This window comes from Schistocerca piceifrons, chromosome 2 (genome assembly GCF_021461385.2).
Source record: "Schistocerca piceifrons isolate TAMUIC-IGC-003096 chromosome 2, iqSchPice1.1, whole genome shotgun sequence".
Lineage (NCBI taxonomy): Eukaryota > Metazoa > Arthropoda > Insecta > Orthoptera > Acrididae > Schistocerca > Schistocerca piceifrons.
The window spans coordinates 314868992-314896418 of record NC_060139.1 but is presented as its reverse complement, the minus strand read 5'-3'; the positions used below and the strand labels follow the sequence as shown (position 1 = coordinate 314896418).

Genomic DNA, 27427 nt, shown 5'->3' with positions numbered 1-27427 from the left:
CCATGATACAATATCCACAGTGAACATTTATCTTCAAGAGTTCTGGGAACCTGGGTGATGCAAAACTTTTTTTGATGTGTGTACTTATCAAAAAGAGGATTTAGAATTAGTGCAATCGCATTTTAATTCTGCTAGTACCAATACAGGAAAATAGAAACTATTCCATATTTATATAGGTCCTTGCAGAATTAGGGATCTGAAAAGCCCCAAATAATGCAGCAGTAAATTGAAAAGAACATTGTGAGATATGTGGAAGATGTATACAAACTTCTAAATTAATTTGTGCATAATTTATAATAATAAATATTTAAGAAAGCATCAATAATTTTAATACAAAACAACAAATTTCTAATGCAAGATAATCCGGGAATCATAATCTTAAAGTGGAAGCATTAAAAATGTGACAAAAAAAAGTAAAGTGTGCTCAACCCAAATGTTGCTTTGAATATGAATATCACAACACATTACTTGACGCAGTCTTATTGGAGGCGTTATGCCCTTGCTTTGTTCTAACTTCAGAATAGGATCACCCAGTCAGATGTAAGGAACCCTTTTATTTATATGAATCCATTCAATGGTGTGATCCAACTATTACTTATCAACAAGCAATCAATCATAATGAATAGTCTGAACCACACACTAAAAAAACGTAAAACTATCTTTTGGAACTGTTGGTTGCTTCGTTGTAAACTGTAAACAAAACAGAAAAAGCTGAAAACCTCTCAAACTCCAGGTCTAGAGACACCTACCAATATGTGAAAGAAGTGAGATGTAAAAACAATTACTTTTCTGTTTTGAAATTGTCTAACTCTTTCAAAAACATTTTCCTTTTCCTTATTCAGTATTTTGTCACAAGTTCTTGTTATAATCTATCTCAGTTAACAAAACTAATACAGCCTGTCCTACATTCTTTTGAAGAAGTTGACTGCTTTTTTTATCAAAATTTATGTCAGCTTGACATACAAGTCAAGTGAAGAAACCCATGACAAATGAATTACTGAAGTATCTTTTACTACAGTCTAATGGTGCACTATAGATTACAGTACAACTCAATTCAACAAAATGATCATTAAGTAGACACACATTAATGATCTAAAATTTAATGAGAACCGTCTAGGTTGTTAGAATTACTGTCTCACACGAGGTACATTTACCAACTTCAAATCTACTGTTATCTGGAAGGTACTGTTTTCTGACATATAGATAATCTTTATTTCCAAGTAAAAGTATGAGCACTGAATTTCTAAAATGCCTTTCATGTAAATGCAGTAAAAATTCTAGAATAACTTGATTCCTGGCTATGTTACACACAAATCTTTCTGCAATTGCATGGGTAGGTAAAGTGATAGAAATTCTAAGTACAGAATGCAGAGGATGCACAAAGACAAGGCACAAAACTGATGAAAACAGTTTAAGAACAAGAAAGTTACAAAATAGTTCTGTAGATGGAAAGTCGTTAATGCTGAAACATTACAAGAACTTCAAATATAATTTAGACTATCACTACAAATAAGGTGGAAGTAGGTTAGAGTTAGACATTTTGCTGAGGATAATATTATAAACAGAGACCTGTCCTTTGGTAGGGCAAGGTGGGAGAAAAAAAATTCACTAAGGAAGTACTGCAATTTGATCAGTTTCAACAGAACAATTGAGAAACATATGTTTTCTGTAACTGGGTTTTTCACTGTGATAAATTTCTACTTCAGATTTTTTTTTTCCTACAGCACACTAAGTTTTAGACAGAGAACAACTCAGCATTTACCCGAAATGATACAATGAAGATGTAACGCAACATCCAAAACATGAAGTTTCAAAATACAATTGCTGAGAGAAAGACTCCAAAATGCTGGTTGGTGTAGCAGGCCTCCTTCAGGGAGGGCACAGAAACAGGTGCCCCTGCTGTTGAGAAGTGACTGAAAGAGTTGGAAACAAATAAGTTGTCAGGTCTGGATGGAATCCCAATTTGGTTTAACAGAGGGTACTCTCTGACTATGGTTCCTTAATTAGCTTGCATTTATAGTGAATCTCTCGCCCAGTGTGAAGTCCCAAGTGAAAAATTGCAGGTGACCCTTAGATACAAAGAGTAAAAGAGCAGAGCCACAAAATTACAGACCAATCTCCTTAATATCAGTTTGCTGCAGAATTATCCAGCACATTCTAAGTTTGAATACAATAAATTTCCTTGAGACAAGAAAACTTCTGTCCACAAATCAGCATGGATTTAGAAAGCATCACTTGTGCAAAACTCTGCTTGGCCATTTCTCTCATGATATCTTACATCAGGAACAGGCAGATTCCATATTCCTGTATTTTCAGAAATCATTTGATACAGTGCTCTACTGCAGACTGTTAACAAAGGTCCAGGAATATAGAATATGTTCCCAGGTATATTAGTGGCTAGAAGACTTCTTTACTGATAGAACTCTGTATGTCAGACTGGATGGCTGTGTTCACCAGAGATGCAGGTATTTTCAGGAGTTCCCCAGATAACATAAATGATCTGGTGTAGAGAGTGAAAAGAAATCTGTGACTCTTTGTTGATAATACTGTATTGTACAGGAAAGTGCTGTTGTTGAGTGACTGCAGGAGGATACAGGATGACTTAGACACAATTTTTGTTTCCTGTGATGCTTGCTCTAACTGTAGAAAAATGTAAGCTAATGCAGGTGATTGGGGAAACACAATTTTCAAATGTCAGAATACAGTATTAGTGGTGTGTTGCTTGGCACAATCATGTCAGTTAAATTTATATGCTAAATTCTTCAAAGCGACATCAAATGGAACAAACATGTAAGGTCAGGAGTAAGAAAAGTGAACAGCCAAGTTCAGTTCATTGGAAGGATTTTAGGAAAGTGTAGCTAATTCCCAAAGGAGACTACATACAGAATACCAGTGTGACTCATTCTTGAGTACCTCTTGAGTGTTTGGGATCACTACCATGTCAGATTAAAAGAAGATATCAAAGCAATTCACATATCAACAATTCTACTGCCACCAACATACATTTTGCTTAAGGACCGTAAGGACAAGATAAGAGAAATTAGAACTCATACTTAGGCTTATAGACAGTCATTTTTTCCTCACTCCAGTTTGAAGATGGCTAATGAGCTCTGCAGTCACTTTAGCCACCTTAGTTTTGTGTTGTTGTGACACAATTCGTGTTAGCATACGATGATCTCTGTTATTTGGTTTCAATTTGTGCCCACTATTACGTTTATATGATGATGTTTTTCCATGTTTTGTGTAGGCTGTCATGACTGTTGAAACAGTTGCTTTTGAAACATTCAATAAGTTGGCTGTCTTGGTTACTGATGCTCCAGCTAATCAGGCCCCCACAATCTGACCTCTCTTATGTCTTTCATTGCACATTGACCTCAACCTCTGAATGCAAATACAAAGTGTGCACTACTCATTAACAACCTGCACTGATGCCTAGCCTGTACTGAACATGCACAGTCCAGTGTGACACGTGCCTTACCCGTGTTGTTGACCATCAAACACGACCATCCCATTACTACCACTGTTCGCATTATTTTGCCTATCCCCTGTAGCTCATTCTGTGGATGCCTTATCATATATCTCCCACTTTGTGCAGATGTAATCAATGTCAGTACAAACACTGACAAGAGCCTTGGAATATATTTTAGGCAAAGGTGGGTTACAACAAATGATAATCTCCAACAATGGGACTCAATTGCATGCCACACATTCACTATCATTTGCTGATTAAATGACTTTTGCCATCTCTTCTCATCTTCATTAAATCCTTCACTGAACAGTTTAGATGAAAGACTTTGTGGTATCTTCAAGGTAAAAATGGCAAGAGCACTACAAGAGGCAAATTACAATATCCTAGTTATGCAGTTCACAAGCACACAATACCAATGAATATGAAGAACACAAGTACTCAGAACCCGCACAAGTGCTAGTCAAGGACAATATTTCACCTCCTCTGCCTAGAGGAGCAGCAGCACTTTTCTGATGCAATACTGTTTCTGGCTGTAGTGCCTGTCTATGGGCACGGGTGCCGGTCGCAACCAATACCTGGCACTATCCTCAAACTCCAAGTTTCAATGATGGTGGTACTGTAGACATACTTGTGAACAGTGTTAGGCCACAATAGGTTGATGTGGCACTTCTACTTTCACATACACACCATCTACTTGTCTGTCATTTTGCATATCCATTCTTTTAGCTTCTGTATAAACTGGAGTGACCGATGTTCCTCTTCCTGTCACACTGAACTATTAACAGCATACTCAATGTAAAACCTACTAGAAATTTTGCCTAAGTCAGCTATTTTGCCCACTACGATTAGTATTAACAGTTTTTCAATAGCACAATTGCTTATTTTAATATCTCACTTTTGAGTGTGAACAGTGACCAACAATGGAAGGAAGTAAGGCAGGAAGATTGGGTTTAATGTCCAGTTGACACTGAGGCCATTAGAGACAGCATAAGCTCGGATTGTGCCAAGGACGGGGAAGGTAATCAGCCGTGCTCTTTCAAAAGAACCATCCCAGCATTTGCTTGGAGCGACATAGGGAAATCACAGAAAACCTAAATCTGGATGGCCGGATGTGGGTTAGAACCGTCGTTCTCCCGAATGCAAGTCCAGTGTGCTAACCACTGTGCCACCTTTCTCAGTAAGTTCAAAAATAGTTCAAATGGCTCTGAGCACTATGGGACTTAACATCTGTGGCCATCAGTCCCCTAGAACTTAGAACTACTTAAACCTAACTAGCCTAAGGACATCACACACATCCATGCCTGAGGCAGGATTCGAACCTGCGACCGTAGCGGTCACGCGGTTCCAGACTGAAGCGCCTAGAACTGCACGGCTACACCGGCCGGCTTTCTCGGTAAGTGACTAACAATGAAACAGCTAATACTTACTTGAAATCAATGGCTCCTTTGACTCCAGCAATGCTTAACTAACTATGGTTTTTATTGGAGTTTGTATGCCCTTACCTTACTTCAACCTGTGACACGACTTAACCAGCTAGTTACATGGAAAAATAAGTTAAACATGGACTTGAAACCATGGTGCAATTGCGGATTTTTCACATAGACAAATAATCTATAAAGTTGAAATAAATCATAAATAACACAAAAATCTTAGGATTCAGTAAGAACTGAACCACGGATCCTTGGATTTGTGGCCTGATACTTACACACTTAGCCACAATTAACAATGGTATGGCAGTACTATTCTCACGCGTGAATTAGCTTTTAAATGCCATCTGACAGTACTATTTAAAATTTGGTATGAAAGAGTTTGTTGGTATTTCTTATCCAATCAGGTGGCACACTGCTTAAGACACTGCAACCATATACAGGACAAGAGGGTTCAAAGCCATGATGATTTTTATGATACAGTAATGGAAAGTCTTTGGTGGAAAAGAAATAATGAAAGGAGCATATGTAAACCTAACATACTCTGTTTAATAATATTTCAAAAATTTAAGCTACAGATTTATTGTTTTACATTTCCTAAAAACAGTGCTAAATCAGAACAGTGAACCCATTTCACCAAGCATAATGAATAAGTTTCACTTACACGTTTGAATTTTTTGTGTGTATTTAGTGTGTTTTATATTAATAAAACAGGAAAATATTAAAAATAAGAGTTTCTAATAACTGTTTTAACATATTGGCAAATGTTCAGTGACATAACAGAAACAGATGAACATAAATGCCAAATCAAGGCACAGATATATTGTCATAAACATAAGAATTTGTGCCTAACATCATTTTTCCTGAAAGTAAAAGTACCACAGGCACTAACATAAATAACATTAATGGCTGTTGAGTTTTAGTGTACTTACATCCGGCAGAGCTCCTTTGGCTCATACTGGTACATTAACTTGGCCAATAATCATCCTAAAGCAGAAAGCAATTGATAACTAGAACTCAAACTAGAGTACCTTTAGTTCAAATAACTACATAGTTTTTAAACATAAAGTTTAGCTTACAAGTGCAAAGATTTGTACCAGAAACATGATCTACAAACATTGTCATTTTACAGTTAGAATAATTCATACAAGTGTGGAGGAAAAATGTTAGCTATGTTTCAGTCATAGTGCCACAAAGCCATAATCCAAAAGCACAAAATAAAACCAAATAAAATGGCTCACCTAGTTTCAGTAGCTATCAAATGTGCTTCACAAGTCAATATAACTTGTGGCTTCAAGTGATAAATAAATTCTCTTCATGAATCATGATAAAGGTGTTGGTCCATTTCTTCTACCACCATTTGCTCACAAACACAATTCATACAGGATGTATCAATTTGATTTCTGTACTCACAAGAATGAAGACATTTACATTGTAATATCTGGTCTCACTGTTGGAAATAGTTTATGGCTCAAGCAGCTAAAATGAACACATTTTTGTCTACATTATTTTATAGGTGGAATACCCAAAAATGTAGTGGGATGATCGACACAATACCAGCTAAATTACAGAAGAGAGGTGAATGAACAAAATGTGATGCAGTGTAGATGATTGAATCCATACAGCAACACATTCAAATAGATGACGATGGTGTGGATATGTCCTGGTCAAGAGAGGCAACAGATTTGCATTCCTGCTGTTACTAACCATAAGCAATATCTTGTATATGGATACAAAACATACATACATACATAAAGGTGATATAACTTTATACGATACTATGTAGAGATTTAAATATTTATGTGTTTCGTAGAATATTATGAAGAGTCTTCTCGGTCTGGGTTCAGCCACAAGTCATTTCATCCATAACAGTATAACAAAGATGGGAAGATTAGGGTTTAAGGTCCCACCAACAATGAAGTCATTACAGATATAGCTCAATCCTGGATAGGGAAAGGACTGGGAAGGAAACTGGCTGCACCTTTCAAACAAACATCTGTCTTAAATAATTTAGGTAAATCACAGAAAACCTAAATCTGGATGGCCAAACAGGGATCTGACCTGCTATCTTTCCTAATATGAGATCAGTGTCTTACCACTGTGCCATATCATTAGGTTACAACAATATGTTCATTCTGGTTGGCACAGGACACAACCTTCAATCACTTTACGATGAATGTCACTGATCCCTAATTCTAGACAAAATGTTGTGTTTGTTTTGTTCCCTAGTCAATAAAAATGGCCACCACAGCAGACAATGATTACAAATAGAAAGTAACAAAATAGGAAAAAAGTGTATATATTTTGGAAATCAGCATAGAGACCCCTCGAGATGGTGTCAACATTCATGACATTTCACATTTACCACCACTTGTGTTGAAGCAAAACCATTTCTAGTCATTCAAAACAAATGCTTAGCTGTTTATACGAACTGCTACAAGAAAGCACACTTTTGAATTATTTAACTTAGTTTGTACATTTTCTGGTAATTTTAAAAGTTGCAATTTATTACAAAGTTAACATAAGGTACAAACCTCCCCTCCCTCATAAGACTCACCAGCATCCCAAATTTACTTTCCTAACATGTAAGTCATGTGGTGAAGTTCATGTAAGTGTACACACCTCCCTCACCAACATGGCCCATCTGTAGTTTCAAAATTTAGTTTCGTAATGTGTATGTCATGAGAAACACCTAATTCAGTACCTCTCCTTCTGTGCAGTGAAGTTCAGTTAGCGTCGTTTGTTGTCTCTTGTACCAGGAATCTACAGAAAGCAGACAGTTCTAGACTGCTCAGTAAAATTTTCCACAAAACTGATTTCGTGTTATGTCAATTGCTTATTATATTTCACAATACTTCATTTATAACTTGGCCTAAGTAAAAATGTGTACATCTAGTGACTTGGTTCAAAACTGATTATGTCAATTCTACTTTCAGTAGTTATAAATACAGCCTGTGTTGTAAGTAGAGCAATACTTAAAGTTATTTCCTCATTAAGCAGGTAAGAAAGCACAACAAACAAATAAGTCTAACAAGTAGTGTACCAAGAGAACCTTACCAATGGCTTTTGTGTAGTGGCGTGCACCCAGTAGCAGCTCAGGAGCTCTGTACCAAAATGTGACTACCACAGGGTCAAGGTCAGCTAGAGGCTTGAGTGGAGCATTAAAGAGACGTGCAAACCCCATATCAGCAATCTTCACACGGCCTCGCTCAGGTCCTTCTCCCATTACAAGGATATTTGCTGGTTTCTGAAAATAAATTATTAAAGAAAGATCAGTTACATACACTTGACTTTTCTGCCTAATGTACAAGCAAATACAATTGATTATAGCCACAAACCAATATGCAGCTAGAAGCTATATGTATGTTTCACACATATCTTACTGTTAAACATCAAACAACTGATTTAAGACCACAGCTGACAATCACATAAATTGAAAACACCTATGGTGTAGCCAACATCAAATAAAAGTTACAGAAAATTCTCAAAGTTTTCCCATTTTCCGGGAGTTAAGACACATGTATTCTGGAAAAGAAAGGAAGCTGCAATGAAATGTTGTTGCTGAAAGAGAGATATTCAGAAAATAACAAAGAGAGATGTTCCAAAACAAAGAGAAAAAAATGAAAATTACTTCAACAACAGGCAAAAAGAAGTAAGGAAGTGTGACCTATGGAGAGGTGTTGCACGCACACTACATCACAAAGTAAGTAGCAATAACATCATGGGATTTACATTACATGTTCCAAGTGTTTTGAAACTCACCTCCTTCTCCTGCCATGTTTATGTTCAGAGTTCTACTAAGGTCAATCAGCTTTACTTACTTTAAGGAACTGCAGTGTCGATGGCATCTTCATTACCTGCATGTGGGGTGCTGCTCACAGCCATGTGGGAGACAGATTTTTAAACTTCCTGTCGGCCCTCCACCGGGCGGATACATGTTTCCGTCACTCACTGTTCTCCATCAGGTGGCAACATGCACACACACCACCAGGGGACACTAAACTGACATCACTTCACTGCACACAACTCTGACTGGCTGACAAATTCTTTTAAGCAGCTACACTTCAGAGCTTGTCCCCAGATTCGATGACCTATAGACTCTTTTGTCCTACATCATTACAATTTATCATGCAAAATGATGAATGGAACATGCAACTGACTGACTGACTGTGACTGACTGACTGACTGACTAAGTAACACACTAACTACATTATCAACATGAGTACGGAAAACTGCTGTGAGGAGATTACATCAACACAGTATAAGGCTACTAAGCCTTACATAATTGTATCAGCATTCGAGACTATTTGTTACAATCAAAAACTTTTATACCCTTGGAATATAACTCAGCATCACAGAAGAACCTACAGCACTTCAAAGTTACGTGTATCTCAATTATTAAGTGTACATATTGTAAGGAAACTTATATAGGTATTTCCTTGAGAGGATAAAGCCTCTGTCGACAATCAGCAAGGTTTTAGACACTATCGCTAGTGCAAAACTCATCTTGCCCTTTTCTCGCATGAGATCCTGTGAACCATGGATGTAGGGCAACAGGGAGATCCCATATTCCTAGATTCCAGTAACGCATTTGACACAGTGCCCCACTGCTGACTGTTAATAAAGGTACAAGCATACAGAAAGGGTTCCCTCGTATTTGAGTGGCTTGAAGACTTCTTAAATAACAGAACTCAGTATGTTGTCGTCGACAGTGGGTATTCATCAGAGACAAGGGTTTCATCACGAGTGCCCCACAGAAGTGTGATGGGCTCATTCTTATTTTCTATATGTTGTTTGTTGTGGTCTTCAGTCCAGAGACTGGTTTGATACAACTATCCATGCTACTCTATCCTGTGCAAGGTTCTTCATCTCCCAGTACCTACTGCAACCTACATCCTTCTGAATCTGCTTAGTGTATTCATCTCTTGGTCTCCCTCTATGATTTTTACCCTCCACGCTTCCATCCAACACTAAATTGGTGAACCCTTGATGCCTCAGAATATGTCCTACCAACCGATCCCTTCTTCTAGTCAAGTTGTGACATAAATTTATCTTCTCCCCAATTCTATTCAATACCTCCTCATTAGTTATGTTATCTACCCATCTAATCTTCAGCATTATTCCATAGCACCACATTTCGAAAGCTTCTATTCTCTTCTAGTCCAAACTTGTCTAAACTATTAATCGTCCATGTTTCACTTCCATACATGGCTACACTCCATACAAATACTTTCAGAAACGCCTTCCTGACACACAAATCAATACTCAATGTCAACAAATTTCTGTTCTTCAGAAACGTTTTCCTTGCCATAACCAGTCTACATTTTATATCCTCTCTACTTCGCCATCATCAATTATTTTGCTCCCCAAATAGCAAAACTCATCTACTACTTTAAGTGTCTCATTTCCTAATCTAATTCCCTCAGTGTCACCCGACTTAATTCGACTACATTCCATTATCCTCGTTTTGCTTTTGTTGATTTTCATCTTATATCCTCCTTTCAAGACACTGTCCATTCCGTTCAACTGCTCTTCCAGGTCCTTTGCTGTCTCTGATAGAATTACAATGTCATCGGCAAACCTTAGAAGTTTTTATTTCTTCTCCATGGATTTTAATTCCTATTATGAATTTTTCTTTTGTTTCCTTTACTGCTTGCTCAATATACAGATTGAATAACATCGGGGAAAGCCTACAACCCCATCTCACTCCCTTCCCAACCACTGTTTTCTTTTCATGCCCTTCAAGTCTTATAACTGCCATCTGGGTCCTGTGCAAACTGTAAATAGCCTTTCGCTCCTTGTATTTTACCCCTGCCACTTCCAGAATTTGAAATAGAGTATTCCAGTCAACATTGACAAAAGCTTTCTCTAACTCTACAAATGCTAGATATGTAAGTTTGCCTTTCCTTAACCTATCTTCTGTGAGAAGTCGTGGGGTCAGTATTGCCTCATTTGTTGCTATATTTCTCCGGAATCCAAACTGATCTTCCCCGAGGTCGGCAGGCTTTCCATTTATCTGTAAAGAATTCACGTTAGTATTTTGTAGCTGTGACTTATTAAACTGACAGTTCAGTAATTTTCACATCTGTCAACACCTGCTTTCTTTGGGATTGGAATTATTATATTCTTCTTGAAGTCTGAGGGTATGACACCCGTCTCATACATCTTGCTCACCAGATGGAAGAGTTTTGTCAGGGCTGGTTCTCCCAAGGCTGTCAGTAGTTCTAAAGGAATGTTGTCTGCTCCCGGGGCCTAGTTTCGACTTAGGTCTTTCAGTGCTCTGTCAAACTCTTCACGCAGTATCACATCTCCCATTTCATCTTCATTTATATCCTCTTCCATTTCCATAATATTGTCCTCAAGTACATCGTCCTTGTATAGACCTTCTATATACTCCTTCCACCTTTCTGCTTTCCCTTCTTTGCTTAGAACTGGGTTTCCATCTGAGCTCCTGATATTCATACAAGTGGTTCTCTTTTCTCCAAAGGTCTCTTTAATTTTCCCGCAGGCAGTATCTATCTTATCTCTAGTGAGATATGCCTCTACATCCTTACATTTGTCCTCTAGCGATCCCTGCTTAGCCATTTTGAACTTCCTGTCTACCTCATTTTTGAGATGTTTGTATTCCTTTTTGCCTGCTTCATTTAATGCATTTTCATATTTTCTCCTTTCATCAATTAAATTCAATATATCTTCTGTTACCCAAGGATTTCTACTAGCCCTTGTTGTTTTACCTACTTGATCCTCTGCTGCCTTTACTATTTCGTCCCTCAAAGCTACCCATTCTTCTTCTAATGTATTTCTTTCCCCCATTCCTGTCAATCATTCCCTAATGCTCTCCCTGAAACTCACTACAAACTCTGGTTCTGTCAGTTTATCCAGGTCCCATCTCCTTAAATTCCCAAATTTTCTATATACATAAATGATTTGGTTGACAGACACGCAACAGTCTGCAGCTGTTGCTGATGATGGTGGGGTGTATGGGAAGGAGTCGTTGACTGACTGTAGGAGGATACAAGATGACTTAGGCAAAATTTCTAGTTGGTGTGATGAATGACAGCTAGCTCTAAATGCTGAAAAATGCCAGTTAATGCAGATGAATAGGAAAAACAAACCCGTAATGTTAGAGTACAGCATTATCAGTGTGCTGCTTGACATGTCAATTAAATATCTAGATGTAACATTGTGGAAGAACATGAAATGGTACAAGCATGTAAGGTCATTAGTAGGGAAGGCAAATGGTCGACTTCAGTTTATTGGGAGAATTTTAGGGAAGTGTGGTTCATCTGTAAAGTAGCCTGCATATAGGACACTAGTGCGACCCACTGTTGAGTACTGTTCGAGTGTTTGGGATACACATCAGGTTGGATTAAAGGAGGCCATTGAAGCAATTCAGAGGTGGCCTATAGATTTGTTAACAGTATGTTCAAACAACAAGCAAGTATTACGCAGATACTTTGGGAACTCAAATGGGAGTCACTGGAGCGTACACAACATTCTTTACAAGGAGCAATATTGAGAAAACGTAGAGAACTGTCATTTGAGGTCGACTGCAGAATAATTCAACTGCCACCAATGTATATTTCGTGTAAGGATTATGAAGATAAGATTAGAGAGATTAGGGCTTGCGTCGCAGAGTACAGACAGTTATTTTTCCCTTGCTATACAGCGTGTCCCAGCTATCTTGTCCATCCAAAATATCTCTGGAACAATAACAGCTATTGGAAAACGACTTTCACCGGTATCAACGTAGGGCTGGGGCCCATGAATGTACGTATTTGGAAACATTCTAAAACGAAAGCATATGTGTTTTTTAACACAAACTTATGTTTTTTTAAATGGTCCTCCTATATTTTTTCTTCAGCAATCCATAGCATGACAAAGCACATACACAATGGCATTGATTGCATCGCAATATTCCCATTACATCCCGATATATTATGACGCGAAGTTGACACTTGAGACACCCGACATGCGCTGCTAGTGCACATCCTGAGGCTCAAGCGTGAATGATTACGGGCAGCATGGGGTTCACGCCTGAGCCTCAGGATGTGCGCTAGCAGCGCATGTCGGGTGTTTCAAGTGTCAACTTCACGTCTCAATGTCTTGGGATGTAATGGGAATATTGTGATGCAATCAACGCCATTGTGTATGTGCTTTGTCATGCTATGGATTGCTGAAGAAAAAATATAGGAGGTCCATTTAAAAAACCATTAGTTTGTGTTAAAAAACACATATGCTTTCGTTTTATAATGTTTCCAAATATGTATATTCATGGGCCCCAGCCCTACATTGATACCGGTGAAAGTCGTTTTCCAATAGCTGTTACTGTTCCAGAGATATTTTGGGTGGACAAGATAGCTGGGACACCCTGTATATGCAAATGAAACAGAAAAGGAAATAACTAGTAGTGATACAAGGTACCCTACACCACGCACCATATGGTGGATTGTGGAATATGCATGTAGATGTAGGTGTAGGTGAAGATACATGTGTTACCTTTCCATAGCTGTCTAACTGTCTATTGGTCGCCTCCACAACAGACATCAATTGGCAACAAGTCTGATTCTTTCCACCTGTTGGTGATTTGTCTGGTGCTTGAGTTGGCAGTGTTCAGAAAATCATAAAATTTTTTCATAATTTTTTGTGTGTAGAACTGAAATTTATTTCAGGTGTCTTTAAACAGTGTGTGCAATGGCAACTTCTGGAGAGCAATCCCTGGACTTATTTACTTTCAGGGTCAACAAATGAGATCATTATTAGCAGCTATTGGCATACTGATGGAAGCACAATCACCACAGTAAACATCACCAACGTAGCACAGAATATCTGTGGCCAGATGCCGCTTCTTCAATCCTTCCCCTATTTTGATGCACAACAAGAACACAGAGTACCACATGCGGCTAGAGCAACACACTGCTGGATACAACATATCAGGTGAATCACAGCACTCTTTCTCTTTTCATGGGTAACAGTGCATATTTTCCAACTGTGTCACAAGTTGTTCACTCAGTTAGAGCCCCAAACCCTACCCTATGAAAACATCATTTGAGTATTACACAACTTCTTCAAAATTCAGATTCATGTAGCAGCTGCCAGTTTGAAATGTTTTTGTACGTCACCATAACAATCAATCTTATAAGGAATGGATCGCTGAACTCAAGGGCATGACTAGGAACTGTAAATTTAACTGCTCCTGTTGAATCTAATTTCAAGATGAAATCCTTCGCGATGCCATTATTCAAAACCTTGGTAAATGAATACAGGCTGAGATTTTAGAACATTGCAATCCTCGTCGCATGAGGTGCTTAAAATAATTGAAGCTCAAGAAGTTCAAGACACATGTAATTCAGTTCCACATAAATCTCCACTTGAGAAAAAGGAAATAAATACGATATTCTGAATCTGTACCCCCTCCTCCTGCCAACGCACACAGAAACAGTGGATGAAGGCAACAGAACTGTACAGCCAAGTGCTCAGTGTAAAACATGCGACATTCTAACCAATCCTCCTCCAACAGACATACAACTAAAAGCTTCATCAATCACAATTTGGACAAAGACAGTCTTCTGCAAATAAAGACAGGTAGTCCCATTCAGAGGACAGACTACAATCTGTTCATCTGTCTGCAGATTTGCAATATCGCTGTTTGAGTAACACTGGTTAATCAAGATACTTATGAGCATTTGGGACACACTCAACTACAAAAATCACACCTTCACATGGCTATCCCAGTGCCATTCACAGTAGTCCAGTCACATTATGTCCCGTATTTGGTTTAGATATCATGTCAGTACTCATCAAGTGTGTGGAAAATATGGACATTTGTTTCTTGGCACATCTGGACATGCAAACCATTTTTCACATATATTACTCCCACGGTCATTGAAAAACCTAAGTTTTATCACACTTGTCCGGTATCCTATGCCATTTGTGATGAAGTTGATTCTGAACTCAGCAGCGTAGAACAAATCTGAGTTTTGGAACCTCTGTAATTTCCAAGAACACTTGCAGGTGACATATATTGAATATGTGATCATCACGGCCCCAGATAGCAATTTTGTTTCGTAACATTGATATCTGGTGACATGGTAGTCATGATTTGAGATATATCATTTGCAAGTGTTCTTGGAGATTAATGAAATCTATTTCTGCAAGTCAGTGGGCATCTCCCCTTGTGATCACAAGAAAAAAGAATGAGAAGATCAGAATTTGTGCTGAGTTTAAAGCTACAGTTAATGCTCAAACAGTGGCTTATTCCTTCACGCTTCCATGAAATGATGAGTTTATGGATAGCCTAGCAGAACAATTTTTTCAACAATTGCTTTAGTCAATGTTTATCCTCAACTTCCCCTTGATGAACAAACAAAACCATTTGTGGTGGTAAATACACTGGTCAGATTGTATCAATACCAGCACCTCCCCTTCAGAAATGCCTCTGCTCCTTCATCGTTTAAGTGCTTCCTGCAACAAATGACATCAAAAGTTCCTCCCTGTTCAAACTATTTAGATGACATAGTTTTATCCACACAAACACCAGAACAGACTCTCAAAAGTTGGGAGTCTCCCTTTCATGTTTTGACTGATGCAGGACTCGAGTGTAATGTTCATTTTTCAATACTGAAATTGAATATTTGGGACATGTCATTGGCACCCATGATGCTTGTCCCTTGATTAAGCAATTGGAGACCATGTGGAGATTACCTTGTCCTAGAAATGTAAGACAACTCCAAGCTGTTCTTGGCACGACATACTACATCAAATTCATTCTGAACACAGCACAAATTGTTATTCCTCTGCATTGCCCCTGATGTAAAAGTGTTCCGTTTAAATGGGCTTGAAATGCAAACCAATATTTTCATAAACTGAAACATGCACTGCTTAGTGACCCATGTCTTACGTATTTTGACCCACAAAATCCAGTAGTCCTTGCAGTTGATGTATCACCATATGCAACAAGTGCACTTTTATCCCACAATGTTGACAACATGAAACAGACCATAGCTTTCGTGCCTAAAATGTTGAACAAAACTGGAATCAACTACAGTCAGCTGGAAAAGGAAGTATTAGCCATAATTTACAGTGTCACAGAGTTGCATCAATAACTGAATGGAATCATTCTGAGTCAAATCAACACAATTTTGAATGAAAATTTACCTTGACCCCTTAGATTTTGATGAAACTTAGTTATCTTGTGTCCCTACATAGTTATGAATGGAAACCACAAATTTTTTTTTCGTAATTTAACTAAACATTTATGAAGCCTTGAATTTTCAATTTCTTTTGTTTAAATTGCTGCATCCTGGAGTAGTAAATTGCCATTTTCTCAGGAATCAGATGAGATACAGAATTTTAACGCTCTTTAGATGTGCTTTTATTTGATATGCAACATGATGGTGCTTAAAAATTTCTAAAAGGGTCATATTTTTAAAATTTTGAAAAAAAATCATAAAATTTCCTTGCACTATACTCTTACACCTCTGAAAGTTTCATTTTGGGACCATCATGGGATCAGGTAACAGAAGGAGTACATCTACTACATTAACACATGCCTGAATCATGTCAGGTGAGACGGATGACACCATTTTGCAAATTGCACTACTACATCATAAAATTTGCACGGCCTGTGTGAACGGTACCTCACAGCGTCACTGCAAAATGTCACGAGTTCTACATCTACATCTACACTCTGCAAAACATTGTATCAGTTATTGGGGTTTCTTCCTGTTCCATTCACATATAGAGTGTTGGAAGAACGATCATTTGAATGCCTCTGTGCAATCAGAATTATTCTAATCTTATCCTCACGATCCCTGTGTGAGCAATGCATAGGGGTTGTTATTCCTTGAGTAGTCATTTAAAGCTGGTTCTTAAAACTTTGTTAATAGACTTTCTCAGGATAGTTTACGTCAGTCTTCAAGACTCTGCCAGTTCATTTCCTTCAGTATCTCTGTGACACTCTCCTATGGATTAAACAAACCTGTGAACATTCATGCTGCCCTTCTCTGTATACATTCGATATCCCCTCTTAGTTCTATTGGGCATGGGTCCCACACACTTGAGCAATATTCTAGGATGGGTCGCACAAGTGATTTGTAAGCAATCTCTTTTGTAGACTGATTGCTCTTCCCCAGTACTCTCTCAATAAAGCAAAGTCTACCACCTGCTTTACCCAAGACTGAACCTACGTGATCATTCCATTCCATATCCCTACATTTTTTTCATTTTGCGAAGTGCAAAATTTTATATTTCTGACTTTTAGAGCAAGTTGCCAATCTCTGCTCCATGTTGAAATCTAATCAAGATGATCTGACTGAATACTTGTGCAGCTTCTCTCAGATAGTTCTTCATTATAGATAACTGCATCCTCTATGAAAAACCTGATTTTACTATTAATACTGTCTGCAAGGTCATTAATATACAACAAGAACAGCCATTGGTTCCAACACACTTCCCTCGGGCACATCCGAGGTTACTTCTATATCTAATGATGAATCTCCATCCAACACAACATGCTGTGTCCTCCCTACCAAAAAGTCCTCAATCCAGTCATAAATTGCATTTGATACCCCATATGATCATACTTTTGACAAAACGCATAGGTGCTGAACTGAGTCAAATGCTTTTTGGAAATCAAGAAAGACTGCATGTACCTGGTTACCTTGATCAAAGCTTTCAGTATGTCCCGTGAGAAAAGTGAAAGCTGGGTTTCACATGATCGATGTTTTGACAGTTCCAAGATTCTACAACATATTAATGTCAAGGGTATTGGACGGTAGTTTTGTGAATCACTTCTACTACCCTTCTTGTAGGCGGGTGCGACCTGTGCCTTTTCCCTAAATCTTGGAACAGTTCTTTGTTAAAAGGATCTTTGACAGATTATTGTGAGAAGAGGGGCTAACTCAGCCACAAATTCAGTATAGATTCTAAGAGGGATTCAATCGGGGCATGGAGCCTTGTTCAGTTTTAACATTTCAGCTGTTTCTCAACATCACTGACGCTAATATTTATTTATTTCGTTTTTTCAGTGGTACGAGGATTAAATTGGGGCAATTCTCCTGGGTACCTCTTTGTAAAGAAACATTTGAAAACAGAGTGAAGCATTTCGCCTTTTGCTTTGCTACCCTCAATTTCAGTTCCCGTCTCATTCACTAAGGACTGGACACTAACTTTGGTGCTATTAACCACCTTTACATATGACCAGAATTTCTTTGGATTCTGTGAAATGTCATTTGATAATACTCTGCTATGGTATTCACTGAAGGCATAACGCATTGCTCTCTCAACAGCACAATGGGTTTTATTCAGCATCTCTCTATCTATAGCCCTACACTTTATTTTACACCTATTATGACCGAGAGAGGTGGTGCAGTGGCTAGCACACTGGACTCATATTCGAGAGGATGATGGTTCAATCCCGCATGCAGCCATTCTGATTTGGGTTTTCTGTGATTTCCCTAAATCACTCCAGGCAAATGCCAGGATGGTTCCTTTGAAATGGCATGGCCGACTTCCTTCCCTGTCCTTCCCTAATCCAATGAGACCGATGACCTCACTGTCTGGTCTCCTCCCCCAAACAACCCCCCCCCCCCCCTCACCACCACCAACACCTATTATGCAGTAATCTCCATTTCTTTAGAAGATTCTTTAAAGTGGCTGTATATTACAAGTCACAGTTGCAAAATACTGACATGAATCCTTTACAGAAGAATGGAAAAACTGGTAGAAGCTGACCTCGAGGAAGATCAGTTTGGATTCCAGAGAAATATAGGGACAAATGAGGCAATACTGACCCCACGACTTCTCACTGCAGATAGGTTAAGGAAAGGCAAACCTATGTTTATAACATTTGTAGATTTAGAGGAAGCTTTTGACAATGTTGACTGTAATACTCTATTTGAAATTTTAAAGGTGGAAGGAGTAAAATAGAGGGAGCAACAGGCTATTTACAATCTGTACAGAAACTAGATGGCAGTTATAGGAGACGAGAGGCCTGAAAGGGAAGTAGTGTTGAGAAGGTAGTGAGACAGGGTTGTAGCCTATTCCCTAATGTTATTTAATCTGTATACTGAGCAAGCAGTAAAGGAAACAAAAGAAAAATTTGGAGCATGAATTAAAGACCCAGGAGATGAAATAAAAACTTCTGAGGTTTGTTGACGACATTTTAATTCTGTCAGAAACAGTGAAGGACTCAGAAGAGCAGTTGATCAGAATGGACAGTATCTTAAAAGAAAGATATAAGATGAACATCAACAAAACCAAAATGCGGATAATGGAACATAATCAAATTAAATCAAGTGACGCTGAGAGAACTAGATTTGGAAATGAGACACTTAAAGGAGTAAATGAGTTTCGCTATTTGGGAAGCAAAATAACTGATGATGGTCCAAACAGGGAGGATATTCAATGTAGACTGGCAATGGCAAGAAAAATGTTTCTGAAGAAGAGAGATTTTTTAACATTGAGTATAGATTTAAGTGTCAGGAAGTCCTTTCTGAAAGTATTTGTATGGAGTGTTGACCATGTATGGAAGTGAAACATGGGCAGTAAATAGTTTAGACATGAAGAGAATAGAAGCTTCTGAAATGTGATGCTAAAGAAGTATGCTGAAGATTAGATGGGTAGATCATGTGACTAATGAGGGGGGTTCTGAACTGAATTGGGGAGAAGAGAAATTTGTGATACAACATGACTAAAATATGAGATCGGTTGGTAGGACACATTCTGAGGTATCAAGGGATTACCAATTTAGTACTGGAGGAAGCGTGTGTGTGTGTGTGGGGGGGGGTTTGTAGAGGAGGGAGGACAAAGAGATGAAATGAAAATTGTGAGCAGATGCAGAAGGATGTAGGTTGCAGTAGTTACTCAAGAGATGGAGAGCTGCATCAAACCAGTCTCTGGACTGAAGACAACAACGACAACATCTACAGGACTCATAAGCTGGAAATTCACTGTAATGAAACAAAAAAGACATAATCCTACAAATGCACAGAAAAAAGATAAAGTCACATTGAGTAATAAAAATATATCATCACGTGACAATCGATTGCCTGCAATCGAGAGAACAGACGATAGCCAGAGATAGCTGCACATCGACGCCACGTGACGTGTGGTGGCGCCCCCTACGATCTCTATATAAGCGGCGGCCCCAGCTCCTAGCAGCCAGTCGTCGACTCACCTCGGAAGATGTTCTCCGTAGTTGAGAACGAAACGTCAGGGAGAAGAAGTTCTACAGATCGACCACGGCAACTTAGCCCGGAAGAGTTTACTGATAAAGACGCCGGCCGTGAAAGCCTACATGGAATGAATAAAAATATAGTTTTGCCATATCAAGATAACATTTGCCTTAACATGACACAAATATTGCTTAATGGCTGGTTCAGCAGGTTAATTACAAGGTAATAAGGTACTGCTGCCATAAGAAGCGAAAAGCATGGAGACAGAACTGGATGGCTTGAAGTTGTAGAAGCAAGACTGATTGGAGGTTGAAGTAGTTGTGTTATGGCTTTATACGAAATGTATGTGTGTGTTTATAGACAATGTTTAAAAAGAGGAAATACATGGAGATCTGTTCAAATTCTACTGAAATATTAAAACATTCATTTGCAAAGAGGCAGTTACTGATTTGAACTTCTGAAACACTAAATCACTTAAAAGTCGCAATCTTCTTTGGAGTTCTGTCATTTGGACACATACTAGAATGCACCTATTGGGACCGGGCGAAGTGGTACAGTGGTTAGCACACTGGACTCGCATTGGGGAGGACGACAGTTCAATCCCATGTCCAGCCATCCTGATTTAGGTTTTCTATAATTTCCCTAAATCGCTTCAGGCAAATGCCGGGATGGTTCCTTTGAAAGTGCAAGGCCAACTTCCTTCCCTAATCCAATGAGACTAATGGTCTCACCGTTTGGTCTCCTCCCCCCAAATCAATCCAATCCAATGCATCTATTGGAACGGCACACAGCAAAACTCTTGTATTGCAAATAATATTTCTCTTGGTTTAAACTGTGTCCTTTAAGTGGATTTTTCCGGTTGAGGAATAATCAAAATTATAGTAGAATAGAGAATTTGACAAATAACAGCAAGGCTTATTTGGTCTGAATTAAGTCCAAAGAACGAGTAAATGATTTATGGAAATGTGAAGACTGAGCTGCTTTGTTTCACCTCAGTACAATGTAAGTTAGAAGAAAACAGAATTCCATGTACTTTTTTATATATTCATGTCAATATGCTACTCACCAGATCTCTATGCAGAACCCAGTTCGAATGTAAGTAGTGAATACCATCCAAAATTTGATACAACAATGATTTAACCATGCCCTTTGGTACCATTACTGGCTTCTTATTTGCTTTCGCTGCACGATGATACTTTATTATATGCTGAAAAACAACAATTATTAGTTGTTTGTTTTATTAGTTGTTTGTTCGATATAATGGAATCATTGGCATTAGATCAAATCTCTAAAATATTACTGCGCTTACTCACCCACAAATCATGTTCCGCATAATCAAACAACAGCCATACCTTACGATCGTTATGAGAAAGGAATACTCGAATAAGATTAATGACATTTGAATGCTTCAGTTCACGTAGAAGCTGAAAGGAGATGCAACAAAGCATAAACATTGCAACAAAATTGAAATATAACTTTGGCTATTCATAGACCTAAAAAAAACTAGTAAACAATAAGCGGCATAAGATGTATCTCCCGAACAGACGGGCTGTACTTACCGCTATTTCTCTACAAGCCGACATAGATAGACCTGTTCCTTCGATTTGTTTTAAGGCGTAGTCTTTGGTATCTGTCCTATGTAAATTTAAAGAAAGAACAATGAGAAAGTGTTGAGAACTAAGCAATACAATACAATACAACAAATAACTGTAAACAAAAAATTCGTTATTGGCAGACGAACTACACAATATCTGAATTGGAGACAGCACAGTCTGATGTTTTGTCATCTTTAAAGTGTATGGCTAATCCAAAATATTTATCTGTTACAATTACAACACTAATAGCTGAATGTTAATACCCGTCTTTTCTCCGTGCTTTGTAAACATGACCGTATGTCCCTCGCCCGACCTTACAGCCTTCAAATTCGAATAAATCTTCTACTTTGATGCGCTCCGCTGCCGTTTTAACTTTAAAATCGTAATCCATCGTTCTCTATTTTCCGACGCGCACTTCGCTAACGATGACAGAAAAAAATGCATAAAGACGTAAAATATATTTCATTCATTGCTTCACACCGGACGCAAATCTTGTTTACATATTGTTTGGTAAACTTTACAGTTTACATGTTCACATTAAAACCTTTGAAAGTAAAATAAAATCTTTGACATGCTCAAACCTACCTATTCGTCTGATGTATTTATTTTTTCCTGAATGTAATCTGAATAAATAAATAATTAAAGGTACAAGTTAGGATACAATATCTCTCTGTAGTCCATGTGGCAACATCAATAACTCACTTTAAAATACAACTGTGTCATATCGCAAGAAAGCCGAGGCTCTATGGAAACTGGGGTTCTCTGTTTTATAGACTTTGATTGCCAAAGATGATACAACCTGCACACGTACGTTTTGTGTGATGTGTCAACTGTGTTTGTAGCTGGTGAAGTAACAATGTTGACGAAGTTCGAAACTAAATCAGCTCGTGTGAAAGGCCTGTCATTTCACCCGAAGAGACCATGGGTCCTCGCAAGCTTACACAGTGGCGTTATTCAGTTGTGGGATTATCGTATGTGCACGCTGCTGGACAAGTTCGATGAACACGACGGACCGGTAAGAGGTATATGCTTCCATAACCAACAACCGCTCTTCGTATCCGGAGGTGATGACTACAAGATTAAAGTATGGAATTACAAACAGCGACGTTGCATATTTACATTACTAGGGCATTTGGATTACATCCGTACAACTTTTTTCCACCACGAATATCCATGGATATTAAGTGCTTCCGACGACCAGACAATACGTATATGGAATTGGCAAAGCCGTACATGTATCTGTGTTCTAACTGGTCACAATCATTATGTGATGTGTGCCCAGTTTCACCCTTCTGAAGATACGGTGGTGTCTGCTTCCCTGGATCAAACAGTCAGAGTGTGGGACATATCAGGATTAAGGAAGAAAAACGTTGCTCCTGGACCAGGAGGACTGGACGAGCATTTGAAGAATCCGGCTGCAACTGACCTATTTGGGCAGGCTGATGCTGTGGTTAAGCATGTTTTAGAAGGCCATGATCGTGGTGTCAACTGGGCTGCATTCCACCCCACAGTGCCGCTAATTATCTCCGGGGCTGACGACCGCCAGATCAAGCTTTGGCGCACCAACGATGCAAAAGCATGGGAAGTAGATACATGCCGCGGTCATTACAATAATGTGTCATGCGTACTGTTTCACCCCCGTCAGGAACTGATACTTTCAAATTCCGAGGACAAGAGCATCCGCGTTTGGGATGTCACAAAGCGAACATGCTTGCACACTTTCCGCCGAGAACATGAGCGGTTCTGGGTGCTGGCTGCACATCCATCACTGAATCTTTTTGCTGCAGGACATGACTCTGGCATGATAATTTTTAAATTAGAGCGTGAACGTCCAGCATACGCTGTCCATGGAAATGTGCTCTTCTATGTTAAAGATCGTTATCTGCGCAAACTTGAATTCACTAGCACCAAAGATGTAGCAGTAATGCACATGAGAGGTGGAACCCGTGCACCAGTCCACAGCATGTCTTACAATCCTGCAGAGAATGCTATACTGTTGTGTACTCGCAGTGCAAGTGTTGATAATTGCACATATGAATTGTATACGATACCCAAAGAAACTGATAATCAAAACCCTGATTCACCAGATGGTAAAAGATCTTCAGGTGTCACTGCAATATGGGTTGCAAGGAACAGATTTGCTGTGTTGGACAGAACACATTCACTTCTTATCAAAAATCTGAAAAATGAAGTAACGAAGAAGATTCAGACCCCAAACTGTGATGAAATATTCTATGCTGGAACAGGCATGCTGTTGCTTAGTGATGCAGATGGGGTGACATTATTTGATGTGCAGCAGAAAAGAACACTAGCACAGGTAAAAATAAGCAAATGTCGTTATGTTGTATGGTCAGTGGATATGACTCATGTTGCCTTGCTTGCAAAACATACTGTCAATATATGCAACCGCAAATTGAAATCATTGTGCTCTATTCATGAGACAGCACGTGTGAAGTCTGGGGCATGGGACGACAGTGGTGTTTTTATTTATACTACAAGCAATCACATTAAGTATGCCATATCAAATGGGGATTATGGAATAATACGTACATTGGATCTCCCTATCTATATAACTAGAGTGAAAGGTAATCAAGTATTCTGCCTTGATCGAGAGTGCAAACCACGTGTTTTGAGCATTGATCCAACAGAGTTTAAATTCAAGCTTGCACTGATTAATCGCAGATATGAGGAAGTGCTTCACATGGTTAGAAATGCCCGTCTTGTTGGTCAGTCAATCATTGCCTACCTTCAACAGAAGGGATACCCGGAGGTTGCTTTACATTTTGTAAAAGAGGAGAAAACTAGATTTGGCCTAGCTTTGGAATGTGGCAACATTGAAGTTGCACTGGAAGCAGCACGAGCTTTAGATGATAAAGCTTGCTGGGATAAATTGGGACAGGCTGCACTAATGCAAGGTAATCACCAAGTGGTTGAAATGTGCTACCAGAGAACTAAAAACTTTGATAAACTTTCATTTTTGTATTTAATTACCGGAAATCTTGAAAAACTTCGCAAAATGACAAAGATTGCTGAAATACGGAAAGATTATTCTGGCCAATATCAAGGAGCTTTGGTGCTGGGAAATATTGCAGAGAGAATACAAATATTAAAGACATGTGGGCAAAAAACTCTAGCATATCTTACAGCAGCAACACATGGATTTACTGCAGCAGCTGAAGCTTTGGCGACTGAATTTGATCCAGAGAAAGAACAAATACCAGATGTCTTACCAAATGCAACTTTTCTCAAACCACCAGTACCAATTCTACAAGCTGAAACTAATTGGCCACTTCTCACAATTTCAAGAGGGTTCTTTGATGGGACAGCTCTTTCACGTGGAAAGACTGTCTCTGCTGTGGTAATGCAAGATGCAGCAGAAGAACCTGTGCATGCAGGTGGTTGGGGTGCTGATGCTGAATTGGGCTGGGAAGAAGAGGAGGAAGGTGCAGGTGGTGAAACTGATGTAAAGGGACCAACAGCCACAGAGGGTGGTGGATGGGATGTTGGTGATGACGATTTGGAACTACCGCCTGAACTTGAAGAAACTGGTCCATCTGGTGGAGAAGGCTATTTTGCTACACCTCACAGGGGACTTGCTCCACCTCAGCATTGGTTGAACAATTCTGGTTTGCCAATGGACCATTTGCTCGCAGGAAACTTTGAGTCTCTTTGTAGACTCTTATTCGATCAGGCTGCAATTGTAGTCTTTGAACCCATCAAGTACTGGGTGATGAAGTCCTACGCTTGTCGACGTACATCATATGCTGCATTGCCATCTCTGCAGTCTCTCAGTGCTTACCCACAACGTAACTGGAAGGATGCGGGACCCAGAAATGGGCTTCCAGCAATAGGCCTCAAACTTAGTACTCTCGTATCTGCACTGCAAATGAGCTACCAACTTGTCACCCTGGGAAAATTTACAGATGCTATACAGAAGATGCGATCCATCATATGGAGGGTCCCACTGCTGGTTGTTGACACTAAGCAAGAAGTGGCTGAAGCTGATCAGCTTTTAGAGATATGTAAAGAATATATTACTGGAATGCTCATGGAACTAGAACGTAAAGAACACCCAAAGGAAACATTTGAACAGCAGAAGAGGGTTTGTGAAATGGCTGCGTACTTCACTCACTGCAACCTTCAACCTGTTCACCAGATTTTGACCCTCCGTACAGCATTGAATTTGTTTTTCCGTCTCAAAAACTACAAGACAGCTGCATCTTTTGCTCGACGTCTCCTCGAGTTGGGTCCAAGGCCTGAAGTGGCTCAGCAAGCAAGGAAAATATTACAAGCATGTGATAAAAATCCTGTCGATGAACACCAACTGGTGTATGATGAACACAACCCGTTTTCGCTCTGTGCACGCACATTCCAGCCAGTATATCGTGGGAAACCTGAAGTTCGATGCCCACTCTGCCAAGCAACGTTTATGCCACAATTCAAGGGCACTATATGCACTGTATGTACTATTTCAAAGGTTGGTCACAGTGCCAGTGGTCTAAGAATATGCCTCAGTCGGCGTTGACTGTAATTTTGTCAACTGTTATGAGTTGGTTGATATTATTTTGTATTGGTACACCTCTGTTGGGGTGTGTGTGTGTCATTTTGATGAAAGCCATGAAGAAGTAAATGTTTGTATCTCATCTGAACACTAGCTGCCGGAGTGTGTCACCACAGTTAATTAGAGGCACTATGTTCTTATGCTGCCATAATAGCCTCACCAGCTGTCACTGACCTTGTTTTCTTTTTATCTGATGTTGTTGTTCTCTTGTAAGGGGGACTAAAATTTATTGTGACCTATCTTTGCTACATTTTGAAGTTGTTACTTATTGTCATATCTATGTATGTATATTTCATTTATAGAAATTATGTTAGTAATTATATAGTATATTGTTCACTGTTATTATGCTCACAATATCATTCTTGTCACTACCAGTCAGTTTATTTTCCACGTCTGTATTCAAATGCTACCTTCTTGTCATGATGACATCATAAAATTATTTCAGCAAGAACATCAGTCTGTGTAGTCAAATCAAAATATGTAACTGTTTGTGCACCAAAAGATACTTTGTAAATTTTTCAATGCTGCGTGTCACAATAAACTTCTGAAATCTAGTGATTCGTTAAGAGAATAAAATGTTATAAAATAAACATAAATGTAATATAATGTGAACAACTTTGTGAATACTTCAAAATATCATCTTATTGTCACAAGTGTGGAACTTTTTGCAAATTATGTTGCCATTATATTTCCAGTGGAAAAACTGTGACTTCAGGAAGTGACTAATGTGAATGTCTGATGAGTGAATATGAGTCAGGTGTACAAAACATTTCAGTTTCCATGAATACTTCATATCAGTATTTATTCTGTATGCTACTTTAGTTTCATAAATGGATAAGAATGAACATTTTTATAACATACTCTGCCAATAAACAATTATTTTACATGCCTGTGTTTCCTTCACATTCTTGCTCAGACATCTTGTAGTTTAATAATATCCAAGAATGTTACTTTGTTACACTAAATGGTATTGTTTGTTTAATGAAAGGCGCTATTCGTACTTGATTGATTTAATTTCACAAACCCTGTAATTTTTAAAACTTTGCATGCAGTTGTGCTGTCTGTGTTGTTTGGTTCACATGTTGTTAATATTGTATTCATTGTGGAATTCTTAAGTTTTTATTTTCTTAAGCTGCTATTCCAATGGCAAACACATTAAAAAGTATAAGGTAATGGCATATGAATGGTTGTACGAACAA

At 38.7% G+C, this 27427-nt stretch overlaps 2 protein-coding genes across 2 annotated transcripts in view; one reads left to right on the top strand and one right to left on the bottom strand.

Moving 5' to 3' along the window:
* LOC124777009 (cyclin-dependent kinase 8) overlaps positions 1 to 22204 on the bottom strand; it is a 55914-nt gene extending 33710 nt beyond the window's left edge. The window contains exons 1-5 of the mRNA XM_047252257.1: positions 21931 to 22204; positions 21632 to 21707; positions 21386 to 21496; positions 21139 to 21279; positions 7954 to 8143 (exon numbers count right to left, since the gene is read on the bottom strand). Of these exons, the coding sequence (XP_047108213.1) occupies positions 7954 to 8143; positions 21139 to 21279; positions 21386 to 21496; positions 21632 to 21707; positions 21931 to 22058 (646 nt within the window). The 5' untranslated portion in view covers positions 22059 to 22204. The remainder of the gene's footprint in view (positions 1 to 7953; positions 8144 to 21138; positions 21280 to 21385; positions 21497 to 21631; positions 21708 to 21930) is intronic.
* Positions 22205 to 22460: 256 nt separating this feature from the next.
* LOC124775068 (coatomer subunit alpha) lies at positions 22461 to 27114 on the top strand. Its single transcript, XM_047249871.1, has one exon. The coding sequence runs from the start codon at positions 22524 to 22526 to the stop codon at positions 26190 to 26192; it is 3669 nt and encodes a 1222-aa protein (XP_047105827.1). The 5' UTR covers positions 22461 to 22523; the 3' UTR covers positions 26193 to 27114.
* Positions 27115 to 27427: the final 313 nt, after the last annotated feature.